This window comes from Sphaeramia orbicularis, chromosome 11 (genome assembly GCF_902148855.1).
Source record: "Sphaeramia orbicularis chromosome 11, fSphaOr1.1, whole genome shotgun sequence".
Taxonomy (NCBI): Eukaryota; Metazoa; Chordata; class Actinopteri; order Kurtiformes; family Apogonidae; genus Sphaeramia; species Sphaeramia orbicularis.
This window is the reverse complement of record NC_043967.1, coordinates 6,050,638-6,072,345: the sequence shown is the minus strand read 5'-3', so window position 1 is coordinate 6,072,345 and position 21,708 is coordinate 6,050,638. Positions and strand designations below refer to the sequence as shown.

Genomic DNA, 21,708 nt, shown 5'->3' with positions numbered 1-21,708 from the left:
GCTCGAGATGATCGTTCACGCTTTCGTATCTTCTCGCTTAGACTACTGCAACAGCCTGTTTACATGCTTAAACAAGAAGGAGCTGGCCCGTCTACAGTTTGTCCAGAACTCTGCTGCCAGGCTCCTGACCCGCACAAACAGGAGAACCCACATCACTCCCATCCTTAAATCTCTCCACTGGCTCCCTGTTCTATATCGTCTTCATTTCAAAATTCTTGTGCTAACTTTCCGGGCCCTACATGGCCAGGCCCCTGCATACATTGCTTCCCTGATCCAGCCCTACAGCTCGACTCGTAGCTTGAGGTCTTCAGGACAGCACCTGCTGATGGTTCCACGCACCTGTTTTAGCACACGTGGTGACAGGTCTTTTAAAGCTGTGGCACCACGTCTATGGAATGACCTGCCTCTACACCTACGGTCCATGGACTCTGTAGAGAGCTTTAAGAAACACCTCAAAACCCTCCTGTTCAAAAAGGCTTTTTAGTCTCCCACCTGACCCAGGACCACCACAAACTGATTACACTCTATGTATTCATCATAACGTACTCCATGTGTCATCCCCCCCAGTCTCTCTATATCTCTATCGCTCTCTCTTTTCTCCTCCTTTACTCTCTCTCTCTCTCTCTCTTTAACCCCAACTGGTCAAGGCAGACAGCCATCCTTCAGGAGTCTGGATCTGCTCGAGGTTTCTGCCCGTTAAAGGGAAGTTTTTCCTCGCCACTGTCACCAATCACAAGTGTTTGCTCCTGAAGGATTCTGTTGGGTCTCTGTAAACTTAATTTGATTCTGATTTGAACTGATAAAGCACTTTGTGACTCTGTCTGTGAAAAGTGCTCTATAAATAAAATTTACTTTACTTACTTTACTTTATTGTTGTCAGAGTGTTGAGTAGTCCAGAGGGGTTGGTGGTGTTGTCAGTGTTGAGTTGTCCAGAAGGGTTGGTGTTGTTGTCAGTGTTCAGTAGTAGTCCAGAAGGGTTGGTGTTTTTGTCAGTGTTCAGTAGTCCAGAAGGGTTGGTGCTGTTGTCAGTGTTCAGTAGTCCAGAAGGGTTGGTGTTGTTGTCAGTGTTCAGTAGTCCAGAAGGGTTGGTGTTGTTGTACTTGTTGAACAGATGGTTAGTAATAACAAGATCCTGGTGTTGTCAGCTCTAGGGCTTCCACTGGTGGAAGAAGATGTTGCAGGTGAAAATTGAGGAGAAATCGCACTATGCTAACAATGCTAACAGTGTTGACTTGATGGAATGAATGAAGTCCATAGTCAACACTGACTGTCACTCATTCAGATCTGATCTGAGCAGTGAATGAACTATTACAGAAGACAATAATAGTGTGAAGTACCTTGGCAGAGCTGGATTCACATGGGAACTTCTCCTTCACTGATTCACTAGTCCAGGGTTATCCCTCCACCAATCAGATTGGTCCGACTGAATGACGAGTAGTGGACGATTACACATGTTGAATTGGCCCAAAACACTGGAGATGGCATTAACAACAGCCGATTGAACGGAACACACCAAACAGACTCATGTCACCAACCTCAGACTGACCAACGACGACTGACTGACGAGTATCGGGTTGGTGTGTCTGCACCTCGACACCAAGACTCATTAGACTGATGTCAAGTTTTGTCATGTTTTCAGACAGATTCATTATTCTTTATGAGTTCATAAAGACCCAGAACTACTTTTGTGGCACTTCTCAAAGTAATGTTTCTCTCTGTTTTAACCTTTCTTAAGTGATTTATCACCATTTATTATAATATTATTCTCCATATTTTATGTTTTTTTCTGTTAAAATCATGTATTTTCCTATATTTAATTCACTGATCATGTATTTGAGTAAATTCAATGGTTATTATATCAAAACAATGAAAACTGAAGTCCAAACCATCATTAACTGAACATAAACCCAGTGTGTCCATCCACTATCACTGATCCAACTCCATGGGTTTTACTAGTGAATCAATGTTGGAGAAGATGACGGTGTTTCCACGGTAACTATGGAGCCTCTGAACATCCAAATATGGTCATATCTGATGACCATGAAAAGATGGAGAACTGTATTTTACACCAGTTGACATGGATAGGATTAGTAGATCAACAGGTATGAAACAGTTTAGATTAGTAGATGGTTTAGGTTAAAGGTGAACATTTGGGTCTTTAAGGGTTAAAGGTGGACATTTGAGTCTTTAAGTGTTAAAGGTGGACGTTTGTGTCTTTAAGGGTTAAAGGTGGACGTTTGGGTCTTTTAGGGTTAAAGGTGGATGTTTGGGTCTTTAAGGGTTAAATCAGGGTCCCTACGGGTTTTTACAAGTTAAATTTAAGACTTTTTCAGACCTTTTGAAGACCACTTAGAACAGAATTTAATGCCCATTTCATGACCATACTGACAAAAATGTGTGACTCCTAGAATTTAAGAAAATGTATTAATTTACTCCGTCTTGATTCCCACTGTTCAGAGTCATTTTTCACCAGGGGCAAAGTTAGCAATGATTGGTTCCTAATTTCAGTATAAATTGTGGGGTTGGAACGGGTGGAACACATCCAACCATATCAAATGTACTACTCTGTAAAGACCTTTTTAAAGGTGCGGGAGACTTTCATGACCAATTTTTCATCAAATCTGTAAAACCACAGTCATAGCCTCAGTATCACAAATCTGTAAGTCTTTCTGTGATTACTCACCTGAATCTCTTGCATTATGGTGAACAGTTTCTTAGTGCCATCCACCATAAACAAACCATATGTTTACAAACAGAGTCAGGAGGTAACTCGGGCATCTTCGGAATTTTGTCGCGATGTGCATTGAGAGAAGTGAAGGCTTGCGCCACTGCCTGACAGCAGCAGCGGTGGTGCGACCATATGGTATTATATGGATGAAACAAACACAACGCGGAAACAGCTGAAACGGCTGGAGGAATACGCATAGAGGAAAGGGAGTTCCTGCTCCGCACCGTCTGTAGCAGCTGCCGCTGCAAGACAGCAGCGCGAACCAGCGTTTCCCACAATGTACATCACGACAAAATTCCGAAGATGACCGAGTTATCTCCCGGCTCTGTCTGTAAACATATGGTTTGTTTACGGTGGATGGCACTTCAAAATTGTTCACCGTAATGCAAGAGATTCAAGTGAATAATCACAGAAAGACTGGCAGATTTGTGACACTTAGGCTATGACTGAGGTTTTACAGATTTGATGAAAATTTGGTCACGAAAGTCTCCTGCACCTTTAAGGTATTAAATGTAAATTTGTAAATTCAAGACTTTTAAGACTTTTAAAGATCCCGGTTAATCCACTAAACACCTTCATCATCTGTTTGATCTTTTGTTGGTTGTTTTTGTCGGTGCCCACCTTATTGTCAGAAGGTCCGTTAGTCAGATAATTAGTTTGGATGTATTTGATAAATCTAACCCTAACTGTAACCCTACCCCCCTCCTGTTTTTGTCGGGTGTATGGGTTCCATTCTTTTGCTTTCTCCTCTGTGTATGGATACAGTACACAGGTATCATATCCACCTACCTAAACACCGCGTCTCTGTTCCGCTCCAGAGTCCAGATGACAGACACTCTCTGACCGCTGACCCCACAAGCATGAAGCCGCCATCGCAGGTAAAGATGGCCGTGGCGCCGAATGTGGTCTGAGTCCCAATCTTCTTCCCGCTGGGAGGAGACGGCAGTTCGCCACAGGAGATAACTGGAACAGTCAGACAGAGAATGTCTAAAAGCAATCGTGCACTAATTTAACACCCAGTTCATCTGAGCAGCTTTTAAAGTTCGTCGGTTTGAGGCAGGACTCCGACCAGTACTGACCAGTGATTTGTCACCAACATTTGGTGCATTTACAGTTTTCTACCGAACACTCAGTGAAAGGAAAAAAGACTGAACTGCCAAATGTCACGGGATTCTACTGAGAAAATAACATTCTATAAAATGTCAAGAAATGCAAAAGAACGACAGATGCCAGTTGAAAACTGTCAAGGCAGCTGTTTGAGGTTAGAGCAGGGATTACAATGGAAACAAGTGAAAAAGTGAGTTGAGTTTAATACCCCCCCAACAATACCCTCTACAGTCAGGAACTGTGAACTACTGTGAAAAAGAATACAACTTGTCATGAGAATAAAAGTAGTGATATTTCAACCTTCCACCACTGCACCGTCTGATATGAACGTGTCTGAGCACATGGAACCATATCTTAGTATACACTAAACACACCCACAGGGTTATATATCCTAGTATATGCAATATATAGCACCTGTTTAGAACCTATAGAACCTGTATAGAACCCTACAGCGCCTGTATACAACCCTACAGCGCCTGCATAGAACCTGCCTGTATAGAACCCTACAGAACCTGTACAGAACCTACAGCACCTGTATAGAACCCTACAGTGCCTGTACAGAATCCTACAGCACTTGTTTAGAACCCTACAGCGTCCGTATAGAACCCTACAGCGCCTGTATAGAACCCTACAGCGCCTGTTTAGAACCTACAGCGCCTGTATAGAACCTACAGCGCCCGTATAGAACCCTTACCTAATGTATGTCTATGTCATTGTAGTGTTGTAATTTTGTGTGTGTGTGTGTGTGTATCTGTGTGTATTTTTAAGTGTGTGTGTGTCTGTGTGTTTCTGTATGTGTGTGTGCACGTGTGTGTGTGTGTCTCTGTGTGTTTTTTGCAGTTTCAGTGACAGTTGAACTTCTACCTGTGTTTGTTGCTCACCTTGACAGTGTGGTCTGTCATTTCTCCAGCTCCAAACCCCATTGGGTAAGCACTGGATGTGGGCAGGTCCTAATCGGTAGTATCCTGGATCGCAGGTGAAAACAATACGAGTTCCGTATTCGTAGTGAGAGCCGTTGACTATTCTCCAGCGGCCATGTTCCAGAGAGAATGAGCCTATACTGGGACAGACCACCACTATGGAGGAACACACACAATACAGAGAACATGAAGGCATCATCTGTGGAAACTGGGACAGAACACAGATGAGTCCAACGGCTCCCAGAACCAAAACAATGACTGTCAATGGAAAGGACAGTGTCCAGACACACATGGTCAGTAATTAGAAGATGACCAGAGGCAGCTCTGAACCATCTGATGGCGTTCATTTGTCATGTGACTGAAGTGACATACTTTACATACAGTTCATTAGTCACCAAAGGCTGATGACGTTCAGACTGACTGATGTAAAGACTCCAGCAGCAGAATGGCACCAACCTGAGCATCGTGGGATCTTGTTGTGGTTGCTCCACGTCCCGTCAGGCTGGCAGATGGCTGACGTCAGCTCCTTACTGGACAGTCTGTAACCATCGTTACAGAAATAGGAAACTCGAGTTCCCACTGAGTAGTCGGCTGTTAAAACACCGCCGTTTATCGGAGCCTTCGGAGCGCCGCAGGAGACGGCTGGAGGAGAAAACACACATGAACACAGTGGTTTAAGACACAACACATGTTTGGCAGACCTGCAGGGAGACGCGAGCATAGAAAACATCAATGAGGGACAAGGTGGACCATGAACAGGAACATGTTGTTCACTCCACATTTACAGTTACAGCTGCACGAGTGGAACTGTGACACTGATCTCATGAAACGCCCGTGTATGTCACACCAGTTCTTATGGCATTTGGCGTGGTACATGTGCACATTTTTTACCTTTCACCTTTATTACCTTTATTCAACACCATTTGATCGCATGTCAATTTACACCAAGATCTCTGATTCACATAACCCTAATCCCCAACCCTAACCCTACCTTGCTCAAATTAATGTGTTTTTGATCCTGTAATAGTTTTCTATCCTATGTTTCAAATACAGGTTAATTTTAGAGGACATTTAGTGTATATAATGTATATTATTCTGGACAGAGGCAGAAAAGCCAGGTGTAGATTACTGCATAAAGGGAGAATTTGATTTTCCCTGGTCAGGATATGCACAGTCAGTCCAGCTTGGATTTACAAGGCTGACAATTAATACTGAACAAACAAGAACTCAAACTATGAATTATGAAAGAGCTGCAGCATCTGAAACCTACCACAATGAACATTTGAAAGATAAACAGTACCACAGTGCTTCAGTTTCACACTCACAGTTTGGCTGCTATGGATTGGATTGGGTCTGTCATCTCAACACAGATTTATGTTAGGAAGTTTTTAAAAAAACAATTTTTTATCAATTCCTTGAAATTTCAGGAGACCCCATTTGAATTCCAGATGACCCCACATGAGGTCCTGACTCCAAGGTTGCAAAACACTGGACTAATCCCTAAACCTCAGTGTGTGGTATTTGACTAATTGGTTCAGGTTGAACAGGGGGTTAATAACAGCGTGAACATATGTGTGTAAAGCTCATACTGCGTATAGAGAAATGTTCAAAGTGGTGTGTATGTTTGTATCCCGTTTCTATTCCAGTCCAATCAGAGAACTTTCATCTTAGAATTGAGTTGAAAATGTATCAAGAAAACAGGTCCATTCAGAACTGGAGCTGCCAGCATTAGACATGTGTTAGTCCTATCTGTTGTATTTTTAATATGTCTAAATGACAAGTACTCATTTTGTTCTCACTCTGTCTGATGTGTTATTAACTGTAAGTTTGTGTTGTTAAACTTGTGTCTGTGTTTCGGTTTTTTAAATGTATGTTTTAAAAATGGTATGTTTATAACTTTGTGCCACTTTTTAGGGTGAAAATTCCACATCTGTGCAGCTACTGCGGATGAAACAGACATTATTCTAACTGTGGTGCATTTACAGCAACAGGAATTAATGTACAATGTCCCTGTGAAATAAAGCAAAAAATAAAATAAATGAAAATAAATGAACCCTCAGTCTACATTCCATACAACTGCAATTCACACTATAACTGTAATTTTACTGTTCTTCATAAACCTGATCTGAACTCACATGTTTTTGAGTGTAATTAACAGTTGTTTTTTTTTTAAAAACAAAAAGGGATTTTTTCATATACACTACCGATCAAAAGTTTTAGAACACCCCAATTTTTTCCAGTTTGTAATGAAATTCAAGCAGTTCAAGTCCAATGAACAGCTTGAAATGGTACAAAGGTAAGCGGTGAACTGCCAGAGGTAAAAAAAAAAAAAAAAAGGGAAGGTTAAACAAAACTGAAAAATAATGTACATTTCAGAATTATACAAAAAAGGCCTTTTTCAGCAAACAAGAAATGGGTTAACAACTTAAAGCAGTTCTCCAGCAATGGAGGTTGATCAAGCCTCGAAAGTTGGTGCTACCAATTCCTACAGGTGTCCCAACATTTTTTAATTACTTAAAACCCCCTCTGCCTGCATAAAAACAGTGTTGGAACACACTTTGGTACCATACTGTTGTGAGCATTATTTGAAAAGTATTGTACTGCAGAAAGTAGTGTGTTACAATAAAAATGGAAAAGAGGAAAAGGCAATTAACGACAGAAGAGAGACAGACCATCGTAACACTGAAAAATGTAGGTCTTTCCTACAGTGAAATTGCCAAGAAAGTCAAGGTGTCAGTAAATACAGTTTCCTTCACCATCAAAAGGCACTCAGAAACTGGGGGAAATGCTGACAGGAAGAAGTCTGGCAGACCCAAAGCCACAACAGAATCAGAAGACAAGTTTCTGAGAGTCAACAGTTTGCGTGATAGGCAACTCACATGACAACAGCTTCAAGCACAGTTCAATAGTGGTTGTAATAAGCAAGTCTCAGTTTCAACTGTGAAGAGAAGATTTCCAGTTGCAGGTTTGATGGGTCGCGTTGCAGCAAGAAAGCCATTGCTGAGACTTCAGAATAAGAAAAAGAGGCTTGCCTGGGCCATGAAACACCACCAGTGGACTACTGAAGACTGGAAGAAGGTGTTGATGAAGGCTGATGAATCCAAATTAGAAATCTTCGGTTCATCCCGCAGGACTTCTGTACACCGTTGAGTAGGTGAAAGGATGGTTCCTCAGTGTGTGACATCAACTGTCAAACATGGAGGAGGAAGTGTGATGGTCTGGGGCTGTTTTGCTGGATCCAGTGTTGTACGGAGTGAAAGGCACCCTGAACTAAAACGACTACCACAGCATTCTGCAGCTATGCCATGCAGTACCCTCTGGGATGCGCCTAGTTGGTCAGGGGTTCACCCTGCAGCAAGATAATGACTCAAAACATAAGTCCAAGCTATGCCAGAACTACTGTAAGAAAAAAGAACAAGATGGTACGCTTGAAAACATGAAGTGGCCAGCACAGTCTCCAGACTTAAACCCCATGGAGCTGGTTTGGGATGAACTGGACAGAAGAGTGAAAGCAAAGCAACCTACAAGAGCTACACATTTATAGGAACTTCTGCAATAGAGTTGGGAAGAACTTTGAGAAGAATATTTGATTTCCATTGTAGAAAGAATGCCACGAGTGTGTTCAAGTGTTATACCTGCCAAAGGTGGCTATTTTAATGAGTCAAAAGTTTAGAATATTTTTTGGTTTCTAAATTGATTCCATGATTTCTTTTTTAACTTCAATTGTTTATTTGTTCTATGCTTTAATTTCAGAGTACACTGAGACATTAAACTGCATCATTTTAAATGGAATTCTGGAAAAATTGGGGTGCTCTAAAACTTTTGACAGGTAGCATATATGTGATCTCCATAAAGCGAGTAACAACTAGTATTAGAATATGTTAAAATATGAATAAACATCAGATTCTATTTTTATTTCATTGTTTTAACAGAGTTGATTATTTTCTGCTATTGTTTTGTTAAACACATTTATTTGATTCTAAAAAACTCATGCCTTCCAGCTGAGTGGACATTTATGAAACCACATGAAAAATACATTCACAAATAAAACTTCAATTGCATTGTTTTTTTCATGCCTAAAGAGAAATAAAAAGAAAATAAATAAATAAATAAAATGGAGGAGGAAAAAGGGGTGTATTATGGAATCGCTGTAAACAAATAGTAGTGGATGGAAACAGATGTGAAAAGAACTTTAATCTGCTCACAGGCTCCACCCACAGCAGGTCTAATGCACTGTTCGAATTACTGGGTGAAATCAGATTTTTTGTGTGTTGGTTCATATTCCACATTAAATGAGACTTCTACCAGTTTTGAGTCTGAACTGAATGTGACCCTGAAGTGACCCACACGCACTAAAGAGGTCCTGATGGAAGATGTGACCATGCAGACACACACTGTGTTTACAGAAGGAAATATGGTTTTCATCTGCTCCTCCTCCTGGGACAAACAACTGGGACATTTGCCACATTTCAATGACGTAAAGGTCGGATAATTTCGACCTGGACATTTGGACTGAAGTCACATTGGAAAATATCAGATCTGTATCAGATTTAGGACCGCATATTAAATTGGTCTGGTTCAGATTTAGGACCACATATGAAAGTGGTCTGAGTCAGATTTAGGACCACATATGAAAGTGGTCTGAGTCAGATTTAGGACCACATATGAAAGTGGTCTGAGTCAGATTTAGGACCACATATGAAAGTGGTCTGAGTCAGATTAGTGCTGTTCAGACTGTCTGTAACAGATCAGATCCAGGTCACAAATGGGCATATTTACCTATGGTGTGAACGCAACCTTAGATTCCCCCCAACAGCAGTATTTGGTTCACTGTCACAATACCTGGGACATGATGAAAAGCTGCCCAGTCAAACAGCTAATAACCACAGATGTGCATGTTAGCCAATAGAAGAGCAGATACATGTTTCAAGAGCATAAACGTTTTCAAACATGAACTAAAAATGTCCAATGAATAGACACCAGTGTGATCCAGTTGGAACAGAACCCATCCCTTTTGCTGAATACACTGCCCCACAGGCTTTCAACCCTATCTCAGGCCAGTGACTATTTTTGGTCATTTCCACATACATTCCAAGACAGTGACATCACCAGTTTGTTCAGTTCCATGAAGTAATGGAACTAATGTAAGGAATGATAAGGGATCATGTGGATGTGGACAGGGGTCTGGACCAGCACACATGGGGGTCTAATGGGACCAAAGGAAGGTTCAAATAGGACCAAAGGAAGGTTCCAATGGGACCAAAGGAAGGTTCTAATGGGACCTAAGGAAGGGTCTAATGAGACCAAAGAAAGTTCTAATGGGGGTCTAATGGGGGGTTCTAATGGGACCAAAGGAAGGGTCTAATGAGACCAAAGGAAGGTTCTAATGGGACCAAAGGAAGATTCCAATGGAACAAAAGGAAGGCTCTAATAGGACCAAAGGAAGATTATAATGGGACCACTGGAAGGTTCTAATGGGATCAAAAGGAAGGTTCTGACGGGACCAAAGGAAGGTTCTAACGGGACCAAAAGGAAGGTTCTGATTTGACCGAAGGAAGGTTCTGATGGGACCAAAGGAAGGTTCTAATGGGACCAACAGAAGGTTCTAATGGGATCAAAAGGAAGGTTCTGACGGGACCAAAGGAAGGTTCTAACGGGACCAAAAGGAAGGTTCTGATTTGACCAAAGGAAGGTTCTAATGGGACCAAATACAGTTTCTAATGGGACAAAAGGAGGGTTCTAATGGTACCAAAGGAAGGTTCTAATGGGATCAAATACAGGTTTTAATAGGACCGAATACAAGTTCTAATGGGATCAAATACAGGTTCTAATGGGATCAAATACAGTTTCTAATGGGACAAAAGATAGGTTCTAATGAGACCAAATACAGGTTCTAATGGGACACAATACAGATTCCTTTCACCTTACATGGGATTTTATTTTATTTTTTATATTTACTTGACTGATTTATTTTTTGCCACCTATGGGTAACTTCATTGAGAGCTTGATTTTCTACTATCTGTCTGTCTGTCTGTCTATCTATCTATCTATCTATCTATCTATATATATATCTATATATCTATATATATATATATCTATATATATATATCTATATATATATATATATATATATATATATATATATATATATATATATATGTACAGGGTGGGGAAGCAAAATTTACAATGAACATTTAGTTGTTTTTTCTCCACAGGCACTACGTCAATTGTTTTGAAACCAAACATATATTGATGTCATAATCATACCTAACACTATTATCCATACCTTTTCAGAAACTTTTGCCCATATGAGTAATCAGGAAAGCAAACGTCAAAGAGTGTGTGATTTGCTGAATGCACTCGTCACACCAAAGGAGATTTCAAAAATAGTTGGAGTGTCCAGAAAGAGTGTTTATAATGTAAAGAAGAGAATGACTATGAGCAAAACTATTACGAGAAAGTCTGGAAGATACTATTAAAGAAGAATGGGAGAAGTTGTCTGCCGAATATTTGAGGAACACTTGCGCAAGTTTCAGGAAGCGTGTGAAGGCAGTTATTGAGAAAGAAGGAGGACACATAGAATAAAAACATTTTGTATTATGGAAATTTTCTTGTGGCAAATAAATTCTCATGACTTTCAATAAACTAATTGGTCATACACTGTCTTTCAATCCCTGCCTCAAAATATTGTAAATTTTGCTTCCCCACCCTGTATAGATAGATAGATAGATAGATAGATAGATAGATAGATAGATAGATAGATAGATAGATAGATAGATAGATAGATAGATAGATAGATAGACAGACAGACAGATAGATACGAGGGCTGTTCAATAAGTTCATGGCCTCACCCAGAAATACTGAGTAAAAATCAAATGCATTGGTCCGTGTCAATGGTGATGGGATAGTGATGCTTGAACATCGATGGACCAAGTGCATTGCTGTAAATGGAGATTATGTTGAAAAATAAAATATAAATGATCGGTCTGTGTTGTTCTGTTCTGGGTGAGGCCATGAACTTATTGAACAGCCCTCGTAGATACAGATATATATATAGACATAATTTTTTTATTTATTTATTTCTCACCAAAGTAATAAAGTCTTGTGTCACCCAATAACATACTAGTGTGTAAATGTTGAGTATTTCTATGAGTAGCACATAAAGAGTTAAAGCCTCTGCTTTGTAAGGCAGTGCTCTGTGTTCTTCAGTGTTTGTCCAATCTGCTGTCCATCCTTCATTTGACTTTGTGTGGCTGCAGCCTCCAACTGGGCCTCATGCCTCTTTAATATGTGGGATTAGTCAACAGCAGGTGAAATATTCATCATTTATCAAACCCTTGACAGATGAAAGTAGATGTTGAAAGTAGTGACGTACTGAGATGGAGAGAAGAAAGGCTTTATGCTAATTTGACTGATTGATAATAGATAATCTAATTCTGTAATTTACCAGTTTGAGATGAATAAAATTCATCTGTCTAATACAAGTATGTTTTTATTATTCACACGTTTCATTTAATTCAATCTAAAGAACGTCAATTAGGTGAAATAGTAATTAGTCAAGCTTCCCTTTTGTGGACACTGTTCTGCATTAGACGGTTTCATTAAGAGTTATTTCGACACTTTTTTGGACACTTTTTGGCTACGTATCATAAGAATAAAACTACATTTATTAACTGTGATTAAGGCATAATAGTCAGATTAAGATTACAAATCATGTACAACAGTTTCCATATTAAATGTCAGTGACCACTATCGTTCACTGATTAGCAGGGTATGTAGGGGAAACAGGGTTAAAAACCACTTTAATATTTATATTTACAGGTTGGAACAGTAACTGAATATCACCACTAAGTTTCACAGTGATCCAGCAGATGGTCCTGAGTGGAACATAATGACACTGTCAAAGCCATGATTGAAACTGTCCAGTTTCCAGTCAACTTAGTGGTGTTAATGCACCTGTAGACATGTCTGACAACCACTGATAATCAGTAAATAACGAAAGGAAGAAGCAGACAAAGGAGAGGACTAAACTGGGTTAGAGGTCAGTTTATTATATAAAACTACCACCCGTAGAACCTGGGCGTCCCCACAGGTCAACGCACTAGTAACAATAATAGTCAACAGTTAAAGGTAACTCTGTGTACCTTCCACACATATCTGACACACTCCTACCTTGACATGCAGGTACAGGAGAGTCCCATGCATGGTAGCCAAGGGGCGACCGTCGGCAGGTTGCTGTTGCGTTGCCTATGAGACGGTAACCACGGTCGCAGGCCCATCGCACAACGCTGTTGACGTGGCCACCACTCTGAGAGGAGATGGAGCCGTGGAGGGGGGAGTCTGGTGTGGAGCAGTACAGGGCTAAAGAGGAAACACATTGAAGAAAAACCACTGTTTGAAATACCTTCACAGAGGGAGGAGGGCTAGGGCGGGGTCTGGAGCCACACAGGTCATACTGGGGAGGAAAACAACATTCAGTGGCAGCAATAGTTATCAGGGCAGTATTGGAAGGAGTGCACATGAGCAGCATGTAAATGTCCAACAGAACAAACATCAGCAGGAACCACTGTTTTGCTCACAGACATTAGAAGCCCCTGAATCTGAATACTGACAAAGATGGCCCCAACAAAAGGAAGTATATTCAACCGGTTCTGACAGATAAGAGGAGACTAGTTCTGGTTCTGACAGATGACAGGCGACTGGTTCTGGTTCTGACAGATAAGAGATGACTGGTTCTGCCCCAAATGCGTCTTTTAATAAGTGTACCATTCATCTTGATAATCTATCTGATGGACTTCTGGGAACATGATCCCATTAGTGTCTAACCCTAGTCACATGATATCATATCAGTAGTCATGTCTTTGTGGTTCATTATTATTATTATCATTATTATTATTATATTATGAAGGCCTAGCTGTCGTCCAGGGGCAGGTTCCTAAAATCAAAGTTCTCTTACTGACCTTATTTCTGAGTTCTAATTCAAACCAATGACACCCTGGTCTTTTCCCTGTGGCCTGTGTCTGCTCCACTATCACCGTGGTGGTGTTCTTCTTCACATTTTAACACTCAGTGTGAGTATAAAGCAGACTCAGATGGACCACCTTTTGTCAGGTCTTTCTAATTAAGGCTTTCTCATAAAACATATTTTTAAAGCATTGGGAGTTGAAGCCAAACACAGATGATTCACAGACAATGAACCACTGTCACTGAGTCTGTTTACATGACCATACAATTCCCATAACTCGGAATAATCCGATATCTGGGACTAATCTGATAACTGCTGTAATCAGATGTGACGCGTTTACAGTAACTTCATAAATGTGATGATCGCAAACCCTGGTCTACATGTCCTAGGCCATTATTTGATTTCTTTCAGAGTACATACGTACATTACGACGTCAGACGTACACTTCCTGTCATTTTCTCAAATATCCAGTCTTGTCTTGTTACCATGGCAATGCCTACGGAGTCAGCGTTAGCTGTCCTAATGTGGGAGGAGCGAATAAGACTACAGAATAGGTCACCTGTTGCTGCTATCCTTCAATTCATTTCATTGTTTGTTTTCCTTTTTCCTTAGACTCATGGTGTCGCTGTATAACTTCTGTTTATATAGATTTTATTATTTTTTTTTTTACTCATGCACAGATTTTAAAAAACTAAATAAATCAGATGAACCTGTTTACATGAGTGAATACATCAGAGTATTGGGGACAAATCTAAATGTGTTAATCTGATTTATTATGATCAGATCATGGCTGTTATCAGATAAAGACGATCAGATTATCCTGTTTACATGATCAATAATAATCTGATAACTGCAGATATCAGATACTGATGTTAGTATTAGTGTGGATGTAAATGGACTCAGTGAAACAGAATCCAGATGAAAACCTTCAAATCCAGACCAGTTTCTTTGCACCACAGTATTTTTAACAACAAAGGTTTCTGTTACAACAAAATAAGATATGTCTTAATGAGAGGGACATGAACAATTAATGCAGCTGATTATATTTAGAGAAAGAGCAGGTTTGACTTTGTGTTTTTGAACACAGACATATATATATACTGGCCTGAGAGGAAAGAAAAGCCTTCAGGAAGTTCAACTGTATTAGTAGGCCTACGACATATGTTTTCCAATGTGGGAGGATGCTCACATTAATCACAGCTATCGTCGAAGGTTACAGAGTGGGAGCATCCTGGGAGGCTTTTCTGTTATTATTGAGAGCATAATTCATCACACAGTCCAGTGGTGATTTAAAGGTTAAAGCCGCAGCCTTCTGACTAGAAGGTTACAAGTACGGAGCGAATAAGCAAAACTGAATTTGTAACACTGCCTCCTCCCTCCTTAACTGTCAAAAAGTGTCCTTGAATAAAGCACTCAAGCCCCATTTACCCGAATAGAGGAGTTTAATGCCCAGCAGTTTAGAATGATGCTGAGCACACCCAGGTGTGAGACGGTCCAAATGCAAAGCTGCTGTAAAACAGCATCTGTGCTCATCAAGAAAACGGAAGAACTAACCTTTCATACAATTGAGTCAACTGTTTAAGGAGACAGACAGAAGGGATGGGACACAACATGTCCAAAGGACAGAAGCAAAGTACAGCTAAGAAAAACTGACTGACACTGGAAAAGCTTCAGTTGGCTTTTTTTTATTAATTCTTAAAGACCCAAACGTCCACCTTTTACCCTTAAAGACCCAAACATCCACCTTTAACCCTTAAAGACCCAAACGTCCACCTTTAACCCATAAAGACCCAAATGTCCACCTTTAACCCTTAAAGGCCCAAACGTCCGCCTTTAACCCTTAAAGACCCAGACGTCCGCCTTTAACCCTTAAAGACCCAAACGTCCATCTTTAACCCTTAAAGACCCAAACGTCCGCCTTTAACCCTTCAAGACCCAAACGTCCACCTTTAACCAAAACCATCTACTGATCTAAACTGTTTAATACCTGTTGATCCACTAATCCTATCAATCCATGTCAATAATTGGTGTAAAATACAATTCTTCATCTTTCCATGGTCATCAGATATGACCATATTTGGACGTTCAGAGGCTCTATAGTTACTGTGGAAACACCGTCATCTTCTCCAACATTGATTCACAGGTAAAACCCATGGAGTTGAATCAATGACAGTGGATGGACACACTGGGTTTATGTTCAGTTAATGACAGATTGGACTGAAAAAGACACTGTTTATTCAGTTTTATCTGTTTCTGATAGAATAACCATCAACTTTAATCTGAGCTTTAATGAACATCTACATGATCAGTGAATTAAATATAGAAAATACAGGATTTATCCTGATAAAATGCAAAATACAGAGGAATAATATTATAATAAATGGTGATAAATCACTTAAGAAAGGTTAGAACATTTCATTTGGGAAGTGACACAAAAGTAGTTCCGGGTCTTTATGGGTTAATTTCTCAACTTCTTCACATTTGCTGCAGAAATTCTATTGAATCCAAAGTGTTTTGTGTGTCTATCCTTCTGTCTGTCTCTGTCCTTATTTCATGCAATATAATAGCAAAAGTAGTAGTAAAATAAGGTTGGGATACATACTTTGGTACTCACCAACATAGCGAATTTTGAAGCCTTTCTTGTTTGTGCCGTGGTCTGATGACCAGCGGACCAGAAACTGGTGACCGGAGGTTGTGAGGTTAAAGGGGGTGGGCAGGTCGCCGCTCAGGGTTGCTAATGTCGGACTGTTAGCTGTAGGACCTACAACAGTTCAAGAGAAGACAGAGGGGATACAGGATAAAAAGAAGTCTACTGGAGGTTTCATCCATTTTCTCCAAACTTGTGTCAGCTTAAATTACAGCAGTACCTGGACTTATGGGTTTTCCAAGTTACGAGCCAGCACTTGGGGGATTTTTTGGTTTGAGTTATGAGTGAAAATCCAAAATATGAGCGAACTTCAGATATGCTGCCACTAGTTGGACACAACATGTACCCAGCATCCAAGCATCTCACTGGTTCACTTCCTTTGGTTACTGTGGTTACCTCACTGTGGAAGCACCTCTGTTGTGTTGTGCTGGTGTTTTGTGCTGTGTTGATGTTTGGTGTTTTGTTCAGTTATTTTGCCAAATTTCTTTTTCCTAATCATGTTCACCTCTTCAAGACACAAAGTGTTTCAGCACCTCCCCTCTGGACAGCGACAGCAGGTCCTGTAATACCTGTAATACCTGATATCACCAGAATCTGCACTGGATAAGACACTGAGCTTTAGTTGGTATCAGTTATCTATAAGTTAAGTGTGATATTGGGTGGTGTTTTGCAGCTGGAACGAACTGATGACAATTAAATTCATTTCAATGGAGAAAACTGATTTGATTCTGGAGACTGAATCATGAAGTCTGCACAGAGGACCATGGGCTTTGGCCTGTCCATGGGTGGTGACATTTACAGCAGCAGGAGCAGAAAGAGGAGACTACACAGCATCAGAGCCAGAACCACCAGGATCAGAAACAGATGCTTCCCAAATGCAATAAGACTATACAACTAACATGATGCCATTTCATTCATTCATGTGCAATACAAAAATACACAGTGTAATAACATGTTTTACAGATACATCTTCCAGTCCCTTTCCCCTCATCCTCTATGAACATTATTTATTATACCATCTGCACTCTGCTTTTGTTGTTTCTATTTTTTTAAGCATGTTTTTGTCTATTTTAATATGTGTGGTTCTTCTTAAATGTCAGTCTTCATTATTGATCCTGTAAATCGGAATTTCGTTCTACATGTCATAAATGTTGAATGACAATAAAGAAAGAATCTTGAATCTTGAGCAAACTGAGTTATAAGCTCTGAACAATTTTAACTGGTAAGTCAAGGTACCGCTGTTATTCCATGGTTCAAACTGCTCCTTGTTTTTCATATATGTACATAGTATGGAGGCTGGTGCACACCTAAAGTCTACAGAGGACAGGTGCATAGGAGCATGAGGTACAAGTGAAGAAGAAAAAAGGTATCCCGCACACTGTCCAATCAACTTGCAAAAAATTTTTGCAAGTTGATTGGACAGTGTGCAGGATACCTTTTTTCTTTTTCACATATATGTAAATGTACATATATATACAGGGTGGGGAAGCAAAATTTACAATGAACATTTAGTTGTTTTTTCTCAGCAGGCACTACGTCAGTTGTTTTGAAACCAAACATATATTGATGTCATAATCATACCTAACACTATTATCCATACCTTTTCAGAAACTTTTGCCCATATGAGTAATCAGGAAAGCAAATGTCAAAGAGTGTGTGATTTGCTGAATGCACTCGTCACACCAAAGGAGATTTCAAAAATAGTTGGAGTGTCCATAAAGACTGTTTATAATGTAAAGAAGAGAATGACCATGAGCAAAACTATTACAAGAAAGTCTGGAAGTGGAGGAAGCAACAAAAAACGTACCAAAGCTTTTATTAAAGCTCTCAAATCCAAGGTCCTAAAGGATCCAACCAAATCCATGAGAAAAATGGCAATTGAGCTTGAGGTAGACGACAAAACCGTTAGAAATGCAGTAAAATATGATTTGAAGTTAAAATCTTACACAAGAACACCAAAACACTTGTTGACAACAGCAACAAATCCAACTTTAGCAATTTTTGGGAATCATGTTTATGGCCGCCTTCTAGCCCAGATCTAAACCCTCTGGATTATGCTATTTGGGGCGTTTTAGAACATGCTACCAATAGAACATCACACAGCAATGTCAACTTTCTTAAAGATACTATTAAAGAAGAATGGGAGAAGTTATCACCCGAATATTTGAGGAACACTTGCGCAAGTTTCAGGAAGCATGTGAAGGCAGTTATTGAGAAAGAAGGAGGACACATAGAATAAAAATATTTTCTATTATGTCAATTTTCTTGTGGCAAATAAATTCTCATGACTTTCAATAAACTAATTGGTCATACACTGTCTTTCAATCTCTGCCTCAAAATATTGTAAATTTTGCTTCCCCACCCTGTACATGTATGTACAGTAGCCACAAACATGCATGTACATACATGTATGTTGAGGGTATGTTTACCATCAAAAATCTCCAAGACGTCAAACTCTCTCTCCGTGTGGAAACTTTCGAATGTGATGGTGACGTTGTATCCTTTCTCCACTGTAACACTCCATGAACACATTTGGAGGTTGGGGTAGCTCTCAGGCCACCCAGGACTCAGGATGATGCCTGAAGAATCATATCGCACATCATGTGCAGGGCATTGGACTGTGGACAGAAAAACAGTGAGCATCAGGTTCAGTCAATACACCTTTGAAAGTTATTTTCTGCATTGGCAAAAGAAAAAGTGGCAACTTTAAATTGCTTTGGTATCAACCTTGACATGTCGGGGGAGGGGCATCCATCTGCAGCCGTTCCCCAAGGCGACAGGTTAGGATCTCACTGCCGACCAATGAGAATCCTGGGTGGCATCGGTACCTGATGATGTCACCTGATGAATAAAACCAAAGAGAATGAAAGTGTAAGTCATACAAAAGGATGTGCTGTTCTGACCGCAATGTACATGATCTTATATAATAATAATAATAATAATAATAATAATAATAATAATAATAATAATAATAATAATAATAATAATGGATTAGATTTCTCAGGTGCTTTTCAAGGCACCCAAAGCACTTTTATACACTTGAATATCATTTTACACAGATTTACATGACATTAGGTTAGAAACTACCTGTTTGAATATATTTACCAGTAGGTGTAAAAAAGCATGAAAAAAAAAGCATATTTTTGTATGATTTTAAGCAAAACACATAATGGTCCAGATCCAGTGGTACCACATGGACCCATGTTCTGTTCAATAGTGTCTGCGTTTAAACTCAATAACTGATCAGTTTAATACATGTATGAATATATCTGAGTAAGTACTGTCACATGCAACATGGTACAAGTGACAGAAAGAACATTTGGGGTAAAAATGCTTAAATTCCTGCTGTGTGGCACGCGGATTGAAAATGAACATAATTTTATTCACTTTATTCAATGTATAAAACATGCTGTTGTCATCATAAATGGATCCTAAATGATTATTAAAGATATTATTATTATTAAAGTTAATAGTGCATTTACATGTATGTCAGAAGTATAATCAGTTATATCTTTTTTTTTCTACCAGTGATACTGAAATGTTGTAAACAGTTCCATAAAATACAGTTGTTAAGCTAAAAAATTATCCTATTTGATAAAAGATAGGTGAAACTGTAATTTTGGACACTGACGTTGACTTTGGCTGGATCTGGACCACTGCTGTCTTACTGTCATGGTTAAAGTTAGTGTCTGTCCCCAGTTAGGACGCTCCATCAAATGTACGTCAACTGATGTCTAGAGGGATGTCAGTCAGAAGGACGACTCACCTATCTCCAGCTCCCCATCCTCCATCAGTATGTCAACATTTGGCACTTCAGGAGGAGGCTGGCACACCCTTAATTGGTAGGCTACGAGGACGTCCACAGCACAGCAAAGAGGGGAAGAAGGGAAGGACAAAGACAAGGACATGAGATATCGCAGTCTACAACCACACATACATATTCATAAATACATATATACTAAACAGTGGTTCTGGTCCATGAGAGGTTCTGCCATGATGTCCCATATATGTTCACAGCAGGTCTAATGCAGTATTTGGATTTTTTAGGTGAAATCTGATTTTTTTTCTGTTGATTCATATTCCACATTAAATGTGACTTCTATCAGTTTTGAGTCTGAACTGAATGTGACCCTGAAGTAACCCACATGCACTAAAGAGGTCCTGATGGAATACGTGACCATGCAGACATACACTGTGTTAACAGAAGGAAATATGGTTTTCCTCCACTCCTCCTCCTGGGAAGAACAACTGGGATGTTTGTCGCATTTCAATGATGTAAAAGTCAGATAAATTCGACCTGGATGTTCAGACAGATCTGTATCAGATTGAGGACCACATATGAAAGTGGTCTGGGTCAGATTTAGGACCACATATGAAAGTGGTCTGGGTCAGATTAGTGCTGTTCAGACTGTCTGTACCAGATCAGATCCAGGTCACATATGGACATATTTACCTACAGTGTGAACAGACCCTTAGAGGTGGATGTAGTTAAATTAAAATGGATTAAATACAAACAATATCCTTTAATTTACATAGTGAGAATTTTATCTCTCACATGAAAGTTCTGTTGTTGTTGTTGTACTGTTGTTCTCTTGTTGTTGTACTGTTGTTGTTGTACTGTTGTAGAACTGTTGTTGTTGTACTGTTGCTGCTGTACTATTCTTGTACTGTTGTTGTACTGTTGTTCAACCTCCAATCCCACAGCTGTTATTCTGACTGTTTGGTCCTGGTCTGTGCACGCGCGCACACCCACACAACACCCCCCCCCCCCCCCCCCCCCCCCCCCCCCCCCATCCTGCTGCTGTTCTTCTGACTGTTTTGTCCTGGTCTGTGTGTGAAGGTAGTGGCATTCACAACACTGACGTGCAGCTGCATACAGGGACACAATGACAGATGACACAGATAAACATCCACACACCAAATATTGATGCCTCCCTCTGGACTTCATCTGACATTTGAAACCAAAACTACACTTCTACTGTTGTCTCACATGCAAACTGTGACATTCACTATTTTACCTCATCAAGGGGGTTTGTCTGACCCCCGTCAGACCCCCCAGTGACCCCCCAGTTCACTAAAGAATTCAACAAACTTTACTGATCACTTCAATATAAAACTATATTCTGACATTAGTCCTTATTGCTTTGGATCCCAGACCCCTGTTAAAAAAGAAACACCTGGATTCAACATGCCCACAGACTTTTGGACACATGATGGATGACTTATTTGATTATGATACGAGGAGAACAATATGTTAAATTGATTAGAATCTGCAATTTTTACTGGTTAGCATTGATTTTATTCAATGAGCCTTCACTAAGCTGGATTAACAGACAATTAA

General features: G+C 39.9%; 1 protein-coding gene across 1 annotated transcript in view; it reads right to left on the bottom strand.

Moving 5' to 3' along the window:
* The window catches only part of LOC115428800 (CUB and sushi domain-containing protein 3-like), a 965,368-nt gene that overhangs the window by 83,046 nt on the left and 860,614 nt on the right, over positions 1-21,708 (bottom strand). The window contains exons 47-54 of the mRNA XM_030148025.1: positions 20,134-20,214; positions 19,095-19,208; positions 18,797-18,985; positions 16,323-16,481; positions 12,928-13,116; positions 5,212-5,397; positions 4,717-4,911; positions 3,518-3,691 (exon numbers count right to left, since the gene is read on the bottom strand). Coding sequence (XP_030003885.1) covers positions 3,518-3,691; positions 4,717-4,911; positions 5,212-5,397; positions 12,928-13,116; positions 16,323-16,481; positions 18,797-18,985; positions 19,095-19,208; positions 20,134-20,214 — 1,287 coding nt within the window. The remainder of the gene's footprint in view (positions 1-3,517; positions 3,692-4,716; positions 4,912-5,211; positions 5,398-12,927; positions 13,117-16,322; positions 16,482-18,796; positions 18,986-19,094; positions 19,209-20,133; positions 20,215-21,708) is intronic.